Raw genomic sequence first — 16,774 nt, forward strand, 5'->3', positions numbered from 1 at the left:
TTTCCTCTTTAATTCAAAGGCATCTCTCTTGGAACCCTTTTCTCCTCCTACTCCAATTTGGACTAGTTGTTCTCTATGCCTGCTACACAGCTGTCTTGGGACTTCAATGTTCTTTAGCATTGGGTCCACTGGCTTCCATCTTTCCGACTTTGCTCTTTTGTTGGAGTACATCCTAAACTCATTCTCTCAGAAATACATTGCTGAAAAAAATGTCAGGTGCCATTTGAATCCTTTGTTCTTTTGTAAGTAACTTATACTTTTCTCCTTGAAAAGTTTTAGAATGTGTATAGGTTTCATTCTTGTTTTATTTATCCTGCTCGCTGATTAATGGGACTTCATCTGAATTGATTTCATTTCTTTGCGATTTTTCTGTTTTTCTTTTTGCCACTCCTATTCGTTGAAGATTAGATCTCCTAAATTAATCCTGTATCTTATTTTTTTCTCTTCCATTTTCAATCGAGGGCTTACAAGAGAAGTCACTGTTTTCTATAATATATAGTATCTTAACAAGTAGACGTGGCTCTCTCGTCTAACCAGCAGCTGGGCCCTCTTACATCAGTTTTTTTTGAGTGTGTGTGTGCTCTGGAGAATTCCCCCAAAGAGCCTCCCAAACTACTTTGTAGCTAGACCCTTAATGAATGCCCCGATTTCAGCCTTTCTTCTGCCCTCCCTACTTGCTGCTAACTCCAAGCTTTTGTCCACTTTGTCTCCACTGTTTTTATTAATTTATTCAACTAATATCTACGAAGCATAATGCGTCAGGCAGAGGGGATGTGAACATGTAAAAGCTTCAGATGGCTTTATTTGCCCCTTCTGTTTCCAGCAATGAAGTCCCCTGACCATGGACAGCACGCTTCCCGTGCCAGCTGGACATCTCCCCACCTGGATGTCTCAAACGATCATGTTCTCTTCTCTCTCCACACTCTTCCTAAATTTACCATATTAGTGTATGCTACCTCAATCTGTCCATTCTCCTATGTTTGGAAAATCTCTTAACGAACCCAGAACAAGCCTCACAAGTTCCTTTGGTGATAAAAATCCCTTATATGCTCTTTTCATCTATGTTCTTGAAAAAAAAATTTTTTTTAGCAGAGAGCCTCGGTTACCTGATTTTGTTCAAAAAATATTTTATGGTAATCCTATACGCAAAAGATCTCAACTGGCAATCTATCCAACTACAGAAGCTAATGTAACTGGGAACATTTAAAATGACCCCTCATAACCAAATCAATCTCTGCTAATCAATTGATAATTAGGAATAAGAAACCATCAGATGTTAAGGGGAGAAATATCTACTTCCTTATTATATCTAGAGATAGCAATTTAAACTGTTGGTCGAAGCTTCCAGAAGTGTTGGCTGTCTCTTTCACTTTTTTCCCCTTCTCCACCCTGCAGTCTGCTGACCCAGGCCTTAATCTTCCCTGTGCAATCAGCAGCTGCTGACTGCTTTGCATGACACATTGACGATAAGTCTTTTCCACATCATCAGACACAATTATCTGACCTCCCCTACTAGTATTCTGCCAATGGGCTGGCTCACCCGATAATAAAAATAATTACCTCATGACCAGTCAACTGTGATCATTGTATTGCTGGTACTACTTCCTGCACATTGTTTTAATTAAAGCAAATACACTATGCAACTGAAAGGCATCTGATGCAGGACATAAGAGTTTCCTGGGCTTTGTGTCTACAGCCTTTGGTAGCACATATGCTCCATACCCATAACTATGTATATTACAACTGTCAAAATCCCAAAGGATTCCATTAAGCTTTTAATAACACATGTTAGCAAATAGCACCAACTAATGTGATGAATGCAAGAGAACATTTTGAAACCAAATGTCATTTTCTTTTTAAAATGCAGAAATAGGGAAACTGAGGGAACTCCTTCAAAAGTATGTTTATAGTGTCATTTTGGCTGAATGATGTATTAATTCTGCATGGGAGAGCGCGAGTTCATTTTCATTTAAGGTACTTTTTATAGTTAATGTTACACTTTTACACTGGTCCTCTCATTTTGTGAAGAAGCGAGCTAAACAAATTATACTGGTGTATGAAAATATCAATAGTACCAGATTTTGCTAAGGAAAATACTTTTTTGTCTTGTTATGGTTATCATTTAAAATAACTTCCTCTTAAAATTCTGTATAACTAATAGTCCAGAGATCTCAGGTTCAAGAGTTGTACTTGCAGGGCCTCTAGGGGTCAGTCTAATTTGAAGGGAAAACAAGCACAGCAAACAAGAGAAAGCTAAGGCTTTACAGACTGACGATGGCAGAGGGAGGAATGTGAGGTTAACTATGTAAGTTTTCACTGAAAAAGAGGAAGTGGACTCTACAGCCAGTCCACGTAGGGTTTTGGTTTGTGTCAACAGAAACTTGGGGACCCAAATAATTGAATAATATGTTACCAATCACATAAACTCCCTTGAAGCCACTGACAGTATTTTTATGATTCCCTTCATACATTCAGAAAGCCATTTACTTTTTTAATGTCTGTTTTGGCACTTTCGACTTAGATCATTGAGATGTGAGCGTTAAGCCCCACAGATTGGTTCTTCCAAAAGTAATGTTTTTTTCAATTCAAACATTACTTTAAGGCTAGAATGATCTGAGGGGCTGGCTAGCCCTTTTTCTAAGGTACTAAATAGTAGGTTTTCTTCTTCTTTACCTATAAGCCATGTAATACTACCACTGCATGCCGAAGTATGGTGATTATTATCATACATTTTGGGAGAAACTCATTAATGAAACTCATTGCCAGTATGCTGCCTCTCACTCACTGCAAGATATCAATCTCAGAGACATTTGAAGTGCTGAAAATATAAGGAGAGGTAATTAACATCACACCTTGTTTTTACTTCCTGGTATATTTCTCTGTGCCTCTGGACAATACTCACGGGGACCACAGCTGATAAATAATTGTCTGCGCTGGCTGATGACTACTACGCAGAGAGAATTTAACAGTGTTGGCGATCACTTATGCTATCGGGAAAAGGGCATTGTATGGCTCCCTTTCTTAAAAGGGAGTGGAAGAAACAGCACTTGGGCAGTTCAGTAACAGTTTTTGGGCAGAAGAAAAGAAATCATTTCCTATTCCTTGCAAACTCGGATTTACAAAAGAACGCTGCAAGCTAAAAGCCTTGTTGATTTATCACGTGAAGCAAAGAGTAATTTTTCTCCCCTTGTTAGGCTTTCATATAATCATGCTCACTGCCTGTATGGGTGGCATTAAAGAATTTCTGAATAAAAATAATAATTTCTTGCTTTCAACCTTCATAATTCACATCAGCAAGCACCCTGCTGGGCGGTGATGCCTACTGCCAGTGACGCTCAATCTTTTTTGCACGCCACTTATCTGCCTTGTGCAGCTGCGTGTTCCATTGATCGCGGTACCTGCAGGATAATGCGACCGTAGGCGTTCTTCAGCAGATTAACCACATCCGCGTGAGACAGCCCATCCAAAGGTTGCCCATTAATGCTGACAATCCGATCTCCAACCTGGAAGTACAAAAGTGGTAGAAAATCACTATCATTAAGAAAAATTAAATTTGAGAAGAATGCTTAAAATTCTTTGTAAGTCCTATTTCCCATTTGTGGCTATTGTGAAGATTCCGAGTTTCTACGGTGTGTGCAGGTTCCAGGAGCATGAGGAATTTTTATGGTTTTCCCCAAATACAGACCAATCAGAGAAACAAGAAGGGGGTCAGATTTGATGATTAAAAGGCACGGCAGGCCACTTTTGTATTTTGGTAATGGTGGTGTTTCATCCATCCATTCGCCAGGAATAGTGGGGTGTACAAATTAACTGTTCAATAAAGCTCTAATGAGGAAGCCAAATATTTTCTGCCTTATTTTTCTACTTAAGATTAAGGGGCAAGGTGGAAAAAAATCATAAGAATGTTGATTCTTTTGGTTGAAGGAAGAGTGTATGGTCAAATCTCTCTTAGGTGAAAATCAATTTTGGGTAGACTTGAGGTGCTAAAAGAAAAAAAAACCGGTATGGGAGGCTTTGCTAATGAGCTGCAATTTCTTCTTTCATCGAGAAGCTTTGATACAAACAATAATATTTTTATATGCCCAGGGACCTAATGAATTTCAGGTATAAAACTTTCTCCAGTGCATTTTGCCCTCAGCATGGGTCTCTGATGGCTGTTGGAATTCTAACTTTAAACAAAGTGCCCATGGCTGCAACTTCCTTTCCCACCCCACCACATGCTGTTAGCACTTCGCCATTCCCCTTTTGTTTACTTTAAGCTTCTGTGTACGTGCAGCCACACCGTTGGCCTGAATCATGGCAATAAATATTGGGATATCTCCTAGGGGACTTCCTTTTCCTCCAGCAATACTGATTCCAAGGGCATCACTGAGCTCCTAAAAAAAAGAAGCAAAACATAACACATATTTAATAAACAGCCACAACCTGATTGTCCCAATAGCCGCTGAACAAAAGGCTCTGTGATGCAGGAGGCCAGGGTAACATAGGAGTTAAACGCAGGGCCTTTGGAATCAGAAAGACCTGTGTTTCAGCTCTAGCCCTTAATTAGTTGGCGGGTGGGTGGGATCTTCAGGAAGTTCCTTAAATTCTTAGGGCTTTCATCTCTAGGCATAAGATGGGGAGAATACGGCCTACTTGACAGTATTTGCTTGAGGATTAAATGAGATGATAGAGTGCAGACCTGGCCTACAGAAAAGGCTCAGTAAAAAGCAACAGTACAGGGACACCAGTTAGCTCAGTTGGTTAGAGCACAGGCTCATAATACCAAGGTTGCCGGTTCAATTCCCACATGGGCCAAGGAGCTGCACTCTCCACAACTAGTTTGAAGACAACTACTTGACTTGGAGCTGATCAGGATCCTGGAAAAACACACTGTTCCCCAATACAATTTCTTAACAAACAAACAAACAAAAAGCAACAGTACAAGTAAAACAATAACAACAACAAAACACACACATAAAAAACCCTGTGCAACTGCTCAGTTTAGTGGCCAATTTTGAGGCAGACTTGGCAAGTATGTTTTCATATGGTGTTTATAATTAAACTGCCACACATATCATGCTCTTTGGGGTGTGAACAAACATACTTGGCTCTAAGAGAGCTTTAGGCCTGCATTATAACAAAGGATCTTAGAGGACACTCACTATAATGACAACAGAGTTTGGAGAGAGAAGTTAAATGTGACTGGAAATGTTCCCAAAGATTATTAGGTGAGGCAACATCGTTCACTCAGGCTCCAGTGAAGAGATCCTGGCTTTAGTCCAGGTTTTTCCCCACAGTTCTATCACAGGGTTAATATTTTTAAAATCACTAAAAGAACAAATGACAAGTTCCAGATTCAGCATGGTGGCATGTGCACACTATAGCATCTCTCTCCTGCTGATTAAAATGAAGAACTTGTCAAAACACAAAAAGCAACTACCTGAGGCTTCTGAAAAGTAAAGAAGCTCAAACTGTGATGGAAAGTCAAAACTTGGAGAAATGACAGCAGGGATGACTGTCCCTGTTGTTTTCCTGGCAGCACAGTCCTGAGGGTGAGACACAGGCAAGGAGCAGTCGAGATGGTACACACTGTGCTCTGAAAGGAACTCCCATCTTTCTGGTCAGAGGAACCAGGTAAAGGAGCCCCTGGCAGCAGGGGCATAAAGGAAGAAAACTTAGAGGAGAGACAGCTGGAGAAGGGATCCTCAGCCTCTGGGAGTGAACCCACAGAATTCTCAGGCTCAATTCTAAGCTATACACATGTGTGTAAAATAGACCTAACCTAGAGGACGGAACCTTCACCCACAAAAGGGGCGGCAGAACTTGCGGTCTGAACCTCACTGGGTTGATTGCATCCTAACACATGAACATCAGCATTCTTCAGAGTCTATGTGGAATAAGGTTCCCGGGGTCCAGGATAAAACCCTAAATTACCAGACGTGCAAAAATACCAGGAAAACGTGACCCATTTTCTTAAATTCTTTATACTATGTAAGATAGTTAAAAGCAAAAATTATAACGCTGTTTGTTGGGTTCTCAGTTTACATAGATATAAATATATGACAACTATGGCAGTGGTTGCGGCAAAGGGACCTGTGTGGTCGCCAGGCTTCTGCAGTTTGAACTGATCATTTGAAAACACACAGCTGAGTGTGCTTCAATTTGAACTCAGTAAAGTTGGGAAAATAGAAAAGAAGAAATGACAACAAAAACCATATATAAAAAAAACTTTAAAAACTCGTGTCTCATAAGAGTGAGGAATTATTTTTTATTACTAATAATATGTATTACGAGTGCTGCCATGTTATGCTGACCTCTCCAGTAATAGGTAGCTTATATCCTGTTTTCCTAAGTACTTGTGTCTAGCTTATATTTTCTGAATGCATCCAATAGTAAAGCCCTGTGTGCAAAATGTTTCATTATGATTTTTCTGCTTGGATCGGGTATGGGAGAATAGAGTTGGTAGGAGCAGGCCTTTTTATAAAGGCCTGTGATAACAAATGGCTAAAATGACCAAGGAAACATAAAATGATGTTTTATAAATCTTGGAATAAGGAGAAATTCATGTAATAATTCATCTTTGTTTAATTCCATCATGATGTTTCCTTACTTTACCTATAATGATGCACATGTTGGTACATTTAAATTCCCCCATTATAGGAGAATCTGAGTTGCCACTCTGGTGGAAAGATACTGGGAACAAATGTAGTCAAAGCTATAGCCGATAATAATGGATGCCACTTCCTGGACTTCATGATGCACTAGGTACTATGCGACACATACTCTATGCATTACCTCATTTAATTCACACAACAATATTTACTGTGTGAGGTAAATAGTGTTATCATCGCCATTCTACAGGTGAGAAAATTGAGGTTAAGTAACTTGTCAAAAGTCATACAGCTAATAAATAGTAGAGTGCCTTCAAACACAGCTATGATTGACTCCAGAGAACTAAGCTACGCTGGATATCACATCACTATGGTCAAACTATGATTACAACAAGGTCATATAATATATATTTTTTAATGACTTCTTGAATCCCAAATTTATTGGTCAAAGTGATCAAAACAGAAGACTACTGGGCCGGCCGAGTGGCGCGATGGTTAAGAACTCGCTTGGGACGCCAGAGGGCCCCGGTTCGGATCCCACATATGAGGGCCAGTGACACTGCCCTCTACAGCTAAGATGCTGAACAACAGCTCAACCTGGAGCTGGCCTGCCATGAGTCGCCGGCGACAGCGTGGACTGCAGTCCCTGTGGCAGTGGATTGCCATGGGCTACCGTGTGTAGCCAGCAGCCAGCGTGAGCGGCCAGCAGCCGCAGTGAGCGGCCGTCCAGAAGCCGGTGACTGATCTGCCTTGTCAGAGAAGAGCGCAATGATGGTGCCAACTTGGGCCAGTGAAGCAACATCCTCCACAACTAGATTGAAGAACAAAATGACAGCAACTTGTCTGTTCCCCTTCCCCCAATTCCCCAGCACTGTTCCCATCCCCCCAATTCCCCAATAAAAAAAAACTTAAAAAAAACAACAACAACAAAAAAACCAGAAGACTACTTTCCAACATTCTGAATATCACACAGGAGTTTGAAAATCAGGACTTGACAAATTTATGAAGTAAAATGTGTATTACGCAATCTTCTCAGGAGGGCAACTTAGCAATATGTATACAAGTCTTTAACAACAAGTGTGGCTTTTGACTCAACAATTTCATTTCTAGGAGTTAATTCTGAGGAGATCACCCATGATATGGGCAAAAAAGAAAATACAAAGGTATTTTACTATAAAAGATAGCAAAAGTTGAGAAACATGCTAATTGTTTTATGAGAGGAAGCTAGTTAAGAAAATTACAGCACATTCACGTGATGGAATATTATGTAACCAATAAAAACCATGCTTTATGCTCTCAAAAAATACTTATTGGCATGACTAAAAGTTCATGCTTTAAAGTGAAAAAAGCTACAAGAGTATGTTTAATATTATACCATTTTTTGTTTTGTAAAACTTAAAGTTCATGCACAAAATGTAGTGGATAGGATGTACCAAAAAATTCACAGTGGTCATCTATACATTTTAGTGTATTTTTCTAAGTCTGTTTACATTATATAGACCACAAATTTTTTCAGTAACTTCAACTTTTTCAGTAGCAATCCAACAAATGATATTAAGGGGAAAATGTATATTTTATGCATATCCAACACAAACCAGAAAAATAGCAAAAGTAACTGACTTACCCTGATTATCTCAACAGTCCTTGGTCCCAGATCTGTGCCTACAAATAAAGAAGTAGCACAAATAGCTTTTTAAAATTAAGAGATAATAATTTAAGCAATAATATTGTCTCATTGAAAATGTATCATTTTCTAGGGCTTTCAAGAGAGAATACTGAAGAAAGCAGGCTTTACACCCTTTCTCAAAATCCAAACTGGCAGCCATGATCAGGGGCTATGTCTTCTATTTCAAAGACATCCTGTCTGCCTGAGACAGATGCGGCCATAATCATTTGGTCTGACAAAAACTGATGGGACTGTAGCAGTAGCTGCCTGGAATATGGTGATTAAATGGCTTGAAGGGTAAGCCATTTTGTTTCACTGTACATTTGTCTGCCTTAATCAAAGATAATGCTCTACCCAAGGAAAGGCTTAAAAGACCCTTGCTATGCCCCACCCTAATGGTACACACACTTCTGACCTTCTTTGAATGATCTATAATTTTAAAACTTTCTCTTTGTAAATGGTTTGACTTTAAGAAGTGTTTCAAATTTCTGCTTTTCATGTGATTGGTGCAAAAGTTAAAGGCACATTCCAAAAATGAATCTCTATGGCTTTACTTCCTTCAGAGAAAGAAGGTCTGTTAGAAACCTTGGAGCTTATGTGGCCAAGTTCAAAGATTTAAAAAATATTTTAATTAAAGGTGAAAGATTGTTTTTAAAAATATTAATATTAAAAAAAAATTGGGAATAGGATGGCTTTGCTTGAGGTGTGTCCAAGAAATACCTGAATTTCTGGGGGAAGGATCTGAAGTTCTTTTTGTGCCGACCAGGTTTTGAAGGCTGGTGATGACAGGAGCAAGGGAAGGAGGCAAGCTGCTGTGAGTGCTTTGCTGACTCCCCTGAAAAGGAAACCCAAAGGTCAGCTGTGCTGAAACACTGACTTGGTCTTAAAAATTTATACATATTATTAGTATTTTAATTGCTGGAGCAACAACTATAACCATGTAATGGAACCAAATGGAATCCTCAATTACAGGAGAAAGCAGTAAATGTCAAGGGAATATGTTGCTCTATTCTAGTAATATGTTAATTTTTTTCTCAAAGATTTTCCTAGAGTCAGTAATAATTCAGCTCAATCTGCTGTACCTCCATTACTGTCCTTTTATCCATTCAAATAAATATTTGACGTCTACAATGTATAGTCACGTATGGTTAGTGGCTATTCAATGAAACTCATATACGTAATGAAGGACCTTTCCAACGTAGAACACAATGTTACCAATAATGAACAATTGTTTTCTTCCAAACTATCCAGGTTATGTCTAATTGTCTCAAATTTTAAGCTAAACCTAAGATCACAATTATCACTTGATAAATTATAAGTTGATCCACTTCCTTAGTTCTATGATGCAAGTTGTTTAATATTTTAGCACTCCTTAATATAAAATTTTGACTATAAAAAGTTAAAAGCATTATACAGTAGACACCCATACACACACCTAGATTCTACAATTAATATTTTGCTATACTGTCCTCTTCACATACCCATTAATTTATTCATCACTCAATTGGTCTTTAAAAAAAATTCAAAGTAAGGTATGAACAGTACATTTCACAATGAATATATACACTTAGAGGAGTATTTTTATACTTTTCCCTTTTTTATGGATTTTCAAAACTTTATTAAAGTAAGCTCTTCAAAGACTTGAACAGCCCACTGTACCTCACCCCCTAAGTGCAGGCTGAGCAACCTGTGGTTCCAAGCCCCATGCTGAACACTTCCCTATATTTTTTCTGAAAGGATATGATTTAAATCAATGATGCCATAATACGTAGATAACTATACTGAATTGAGGAAGTACAGAATATAACTTTTGCCTAAAAAAAAAAATCTCAGAACAATGTGTTTGCCAAGGCCTTTATAAATATGGACTTTGCCTGGCAGTGTTCCCTCAGTTATATGAGGACAAGATTGCTCAAGTGTTTTTTCTATTACACACTTGCCTCTGCAGAATAGAGACACTTGTTCCTGGTTGGCAGGAAAAGACATTTTGAAAGAAGAGGCTCCAATGCTAGAAGATCTCTCTTAATGAACCCACTTTCTCTAGGCCACGTCAACGAGTTAAAAATTCTCCTTGGCATTCAAAAGAAGGCATCTACCTTCCTATTTTAGGAAAGAAATCTGTGTCCCTAGAGGGTCTTGGGTCAAGAGATGAAATGTTTGGGAATGGGATCGATCCTCTTTTCCTCCATCTGGGTCATGGGCTGGTCTTGAACTGATGATGGAGGACGCTTCCTTTTCATAGCCAGCTACAAGCCTTCTTCCAATTAGTCAAATATCAGTGCAGACTCTTGCGTCATCTCAGCCATAATTTGAAGGACCAAGTAAGGATAAGCCATACTTACTGTTCTTCTAAAAATTGAATTAAACTTCTACCCCCTGAAATAAAAATTCTGTACAAGGTGAAATAAAGTAAATGATACTTTGTCCCTGGTTTCCAAAATATGACAGCTCACATTTATATACCAGATATATGGTAATGGTGGTTTTGTTGACATTTAATGATAGAGCATCTAAACTTGTTAGCTCTGTATTTAACCTGAGTATGAACTTTATTCATTACTAAGACAGTCTTCAAGGACAGAAATCCAGTTCTATCCCACCACCTCACCTCTCAGTCCAAACTTTTCTTAAAACACTGGAATTCCGTGTACTCCTTTGTGCCTTTGCATATGCTACGCCCTCTGTCTGGGATGCCTTCTACTTCCTTTCAAACTATCAAACTCGTTTTGGAATAAGACCCAGTGGAACCTTGGCTGTGTAGCCCTCATGTATGCTCCAGGAAGAATAAATTTCATCTCCACTATTGTTCATTCTGCATGCTAACCTCCTGTGTACAATGAGGCTTTAATGACATCACTCGACAAATGAATCTTCCACAAAGGAAAAGCTGAGACAACTATTTTGCATTCCAAGTTGCCACTGTTGATTCAAGTCTCTCAGAATCATCACCAACCATTCACTCCTGGAATCCCACTGCAGCAGTGTGTCTTAGCACACGTGATATTTGCTGCCCGTTACATAACACAGAAATGAAAAAAAAAAAAAAGTTCTCAACTTAACATGATGTCTATTGGGTTTGACTGCTTTGAGAGTTCTCTTAGACAGGCCAGCTAGTCTGTGATACTATCTGAACCATGGTATTTTTCCTCACTCATTTTCTAACACCAATGAGGCAAAGGTGACAGCTAATAGCATTTCAGAAGCACGTGTTCTAACCACAAAATCAGAGTCTTCTGAACAAAGGTCTTGGAAAGGCTTTAGGTCTAAAGCAACTAGGGAGGGGGCCACAAGTCATGCTTTTAACCTCAAAACAAAGGCCCATCTATAATCCACAAAGGGGAACAGGAAGCAACATGTAAGCTTCTGTAGTTTTATTATATACCAAATGGGACTAAACATATAGTCTACCATCTTGATTTTTCTCAGCCATTACAATGAAAACAAAATGAAACAAAACAGCGAAATAAGCTTTGTTAAAAAAAAAAAAGTGGCACTTACATCAGCCTTGCAAATAAACAGAAGATGTTTGCTAACCCACAAAATATCACCCATGTGGGCCTCCCTCCCACAGGAGAACCCCTCACATTTCACTCTCCTAGGAATATATCATTAATTGCCCTCAGCATGTGTGAGTGGCTATTCACAAGTTAACTTTATAGCAATATTTAATTGAATGAATAGAACAATGTTGTGCTAATGAGGGTCAAATTGCCACCAGATGTTGCTTCTTTCTTTCTTTCTTTCGTTTTTTTTTTTTAAAATAAACACAGCTGTGTACATGCATGCATAGGCAATATAGAACTAATAGTAGGGGAGAAAAGTGGTCCTAAGAAAACATTTGCAGGCAATAAAGGAGAGAAAAATCTAGGGATTAATAAATTTCCATCCTGCCTTTCATTTTTAGTTTGAACACATTAAAATACACTGAACTTGGTATTGTGAATATGCTGCATATTACACATTATTTCCAAACAAACTTGAAATGGGGACTTTCTCCCAACGGGGACAGAGAGTGAGTCTGACAGGAAGCCATCAACAACCTGACTGTTCTGTGATGTCTTCCTTGAGGAGGCCCAGGAACCAGCTCGGAGTCTTCCAATCTCTAGCTGCACAAGCCCCTGGGCACACTTGGGAACACAAGAAAAAACCAGAAGTGAAAAACAGTAGCCTTTATGTTCTAACTTATCACAGCAGAGCCTCCTCTCATCTCTGCAGCAAAGAATTATGAATGAGTGATGAATGCAATGGGCACAAAGGAAATTCAGTCATCAAAAAAAAAATCATACAAAATAACAAAAATGAATGAACTAAATGGTATTCATTTCAAGATTTCATGACTTCTTTAAAGAATTACATTTCAATTCACCTCTTTTCTCTCCCTTTCCCCTTCTAATGAGCAGTGAAATAACTAAGAAAAAGTGAAAAGGAATACAGAAAAATCAAAGACAGAAGTAACCTAACAAAGACAAATAAATCCTCTCTTGAGTACTAAGTGAGAGGTGACTACATTAGGAAATCAGGATTTTAAAATAAACAAATCCATTTGTTTTTGCAAAAGCTTTTGTGGCTATTTGTGAAACAGAATAAAATGCATCTGGTTATAGTTGAATGGAAATTTACAAGAATTTTTATTAACCAGTTTCTTCCAGAGGTGGCAGAGACACTTGGAAGTAAATTTTGAACCTTAGCATCTCTACAACTTCAGTGAGACAGCTTGGGTGGTAGAGAAACCACTCAAGCAGAATGTTATGATCTTGGGCACACCATTCTACTTTTCAAACTTTACTTGTGAAATTGGAGGAATTGGTCTAGTTAGTCTTAACATTCCTTCAAACAATAAATGCTGCATTTGATGAAGCCACAGTAATATGCTCCCTGACATAGCCATAGAGGGAGGATGAATTTTGTTACTCCAGGAGAGCCCATCCCGTCAAATGCATTTAGACTAGGACAATTGTGGATACTTGGAATTTTCACAAGTATGAAAATATAGCTTAGAAATCCCAAAGTTGGGTTATTTTCAATCCTGCTAGTCAATATAACAGCTGTCTTTTAAAGCTATTCCCAGTTAGTTAAAATAATCAGAGATTAGATCTCTGGTAAAAACTAGAGTTGGCTTTACAGACTTTACAACAAAGCTAGACTAAAACTATTCCCACTGGACTTCAGTTGTGCCAGCAAGACAGAAAGCTGCCTCCGGACTCACCTTGAGGACAGTGGCCACTGTCTCCTGTGAGGCATTTCTCATGTCCTCCCCATTCACAGATAAGATCTGATCTCCCTGAATCAATCTCCCATCGAGGTCTGCGGCTCCACCTTTCACGATGTCAGATATAAACACTCCGCTTCCGTTTCTGTGAGTATCATAAAGCAGTGGGTATTGGCACAATTTAATATTCCTTTATTAAATTTGAGATTACTGACATTCTATATAGATTCACTAAGTCCTAAAACTTGGAAGACATGCCCTATGAAGCCATCTAATCCAATAATATCCACTAACTTCCCAAATGATAAACCTCAGAGTGCTCACCCTTTAAATAGTTTATGCCTATTTATGCTGCCTATTGTAGTATTCATTTTTATTGGCCCAAGGGCATCATTTCTGCAGGAGGATAATTTTAGTGAAATGAAATGGAAATTCAGTTTAAAAAGTGGAGTCAGTACTATTAGAATCTACAGGTTATTTCCTCTGAGATCAGTTCAATTATTATCATCTGATCTATTTCTAGTCTCTCACACTCCCTTTTCCTGACATTATTACTTTAAGGTTTTTAATTATATTTCTTTGAGAAATAAATAAACGGATGTCTCAAAGTTCAAGAGGTTAAAAAGGGAGACCTTGAAAACTTTCCCTCTCATCTGTGTTCCCCAGTACCCAAGTTGCCTTCTCATAGGTAACCAGTTACCCTTCTCGGAGATCTCTACGAGTCATTCTGTATACACACAAGCAAATGCATGTGTGTACAGTACAGTATGAATGGGTGGATACACATGTACATACACTCCTCCTTCCTTCCAGTTTTGTTTTATTTAACTTTGCTTTTTTCATTTAACACACCTTGGAAATTGCTCCTTTTTTTTTCTTTTTTTCTTTTTTTTAAATTTTATTAGGGAACAGTGTGTTTTTCAAGGACCCATCACATCCAAATCAAGTAGTTGTCTTCAATCTAGTTGTGGAGGGCACAGCTCCGTGGACCACGCGGGACCCAAATTGGCAACCTTGGTGCCATGAGCCTGCGTGCTAACCACCTGAGCAAACCGGCAGCCCTGGCAATTGGTCTTTATTGGAACTTCCTAATTTTTTTTTAATGGTTGCATACTACTCTACGGATTAGTTTCACTTATGAGTTAATTATTGATGGACACATGGGTTATTTCCATTTTTTAGCTATAGCAAATAAGGTGCAATGAATAACATATCTACAAGCATATATTTAGGGTAAATTCCTAGTTTTACAATTACTAGAGAATTGTGAATTTTGGGGCTGGCTGAATGGCTCAGTTGGTTAAGAGCATGAGCTCTGAGCAAAAGGGTTGCAGGTTCGATTCCCACATGGGCCAGTGAGCTGTGCCCAAGCTGAGCTGCCACTGAGCTGCCAACAGGTGGCAGGATGGCTCAGCTGGTGAGAGCACGTGCTCTAAATGACAACGTTGCCAGTTCGACTCCCATGTTAAATCTTAACAACTAAGATTTAACATGGCACTTTGAGCTGAGTGGCCACAAGCTGTTGTCGGGCAGCTGGATGGTGACTGGGCTTGAGAGCTGAGCTAGCTGTGCCCTCCAAACTAAGACTGAAGGACAACAACTTGGCTGTTCCCTTCCCCAATTCCCCAATAAAATCTTAAAAAAAAATAAATTAGGGAATTGGGGGAGGGGAACAGTGTTGGAGAATTGGGGAAGGGGACCAGCCAAGTTGTTCTTCAGTCTTAGTTGCGGAGGGTGCCAGTCGCCATCTGGCTGCCCCTCGGCAGCTTGTGGCCTCTAAGCTCAAGGTGCTGTGTTCAATTTTAGTTGCAGGTGGGCGTAGCCACCATCCCATGCAGGAGTTGAACCGGCAGCCTTGTTGTTAAGAGCGCACACTCTATCCACTGAGCCATCCGGGCAGCAGCTCAGCTCAAGGTGCCGAGTTCAATCTTAATTGTGGGCGGGTGTAGCCCACTATCTTGAACAGGCAGTCTTGTTGTTAGGAGCACATGCTCTCACCAGCTGAGTCATCCTGCCACCTGTTGGCAGCTCAGCTCAGGCACATCATCACTGGCCCATGTGGGAATCGAACTGGCAGCCCTGTTGCTCAGAGCTTGCATTCTTAAGCTAACTCTTAACCAAGTAAGCAACTCGGCTGGCCCACCAATTCCCCAATAAAACCTTAAAAAAAAAGAAGAAATAGAATTGTGACTTTTGAGAGCTTATATATCTGATCCTTTACAATGGAACTTCTTGTGCTAAGGAATGTTAAATGTTCCTTAAAAACTCAATCTGAAATACTGGTTGTATTATTTCATCAATCTACTATGAGATATTAAAGTAAAAACCATGACTGTAAGTGGAATCTTCCAGGCACATATATGTGTCACAACAAGAAAGCAGATTTCAACATGGGCTCTATCAGTTGCTGTGCACCCAGATTTGCATTGATTTTGTTTAGAAATATGAATCTCCACGTTTTTGTTTTATAATACATTTTCAGGGTGATGGTTTTCTGGTAAAGCAAAAAAAATGAGACCATAAAAGTATAGTACTTAGCACAAAATCAGTCTCAAAACTGGTAGTTAATATTTTTATTTTAATGACAGTTTGGATTGCTGGAAAAAAGCACTAGGCTAGTTATCAGAGGTCTGTGAGAACACATGATATATATATAAAACCAACTTGAATTCTTTCTAAGAAGATGATTGACACCATTGAAAGCCATATTGGAATCCTTGAAAATCCTGCAACCCTGTAGGAATAAATGCACACTAGATATCTAAAGCCAGTAAACCATGGAAGTTAGAACTGCAGTTTCAAGGTATTACCTCTCTAATTAAATGCGAGAGAAATCTACTATTATTATCTAGAACAATTACTGATATTCCCATCACGTGGGTAAGCAGCATAGACTTCAAAAGAACAGCCTGGCCACCAGGATCTAACTACATTTTTGGTGCAAGCCATTATTTTGGAGACATCATACTTAATAGAAAACTACTGTTATGAAGAATGTATGTGTCCCTCAACTATGTATACTCAACTAGTTTTAATAACTCCTCAACTACTTTCAGCAACATAGTATGAAGTTAAAGTGGGACTCTACAGCAGAGCAATTTTCTTAACCCAAGATTGCACAAATTGATCTATTGATATTAGCTGTTTCTTGGTTGTTGTTACTTTAATTAACCCCTGCAAGCCTCAGATCTAAGTGACTCCACCTTGAAAGAACCTTGCTGACTGTTCTTACTCTGTATGGAATAAGTCTGAACAGTCTAGGTTGATTTGGTTTAGAGTTTTATCTTGGTATGACATGTTTTTTGT

General features: G+C 39.0%; 1 protein-coding gene across 1 annotated transcript in view; it reads right to left on the reverse strand.

Moving 5' to 3' along the window:
* Positions 1-16,774, reverse strand: part of PATJ (PATJ crumbs cell polarity complex component) — a 351,381-nt gene that overhangs the window by 31,755 nt on the left and 302,852 nt on the right. The window contains exons 36-42 of the mRNA XM_019655480.1: positions 15,943-15,962; positions 13,466-13,613; positions 12,300-12,386; positions 8,980-9,094; positions 8,218-8,255; positions 4,254-4,376; positions 3,399-3,503 (exon numbers count right to left, since the gene is read on the reverse strand). Coding sequence (XP_019511025.1) covers positions 3,399-3,503; positions 4,254-4,376; positions 8,218-8,255; positions 8,980-9,094; positions 12,300-12,386; positions 13,466-13,613; positions 15,943-15,962 — 636 coding nt within the window. The remainder of the gene's footprint in view (positions 1-3,398; positions 3,504-4,253; positions 4,377-8,217; positions 8,256-8,979; positions 9,095-12,299; positions 12,387-13,465; positions 13,614-15,942; positions 15,963-16,774) is intronic.

The sequence above is a fragment of the Hipposideros armiger genome, unplaced genomic scaffold, assembly GCF_001890085.2.
Source record: "Hipposideros armiger isolate ML-2016 unplaced genomic scaffold, ASM189008v1 scaffold_240, whole genome shotgun sequence".
Lineage (NCBI taxonomy): Eukaryota > Metazoa > Chordata > Mammalia > Chiroptera > Hipposideridae > Hipposideros > Hipposideros armiger.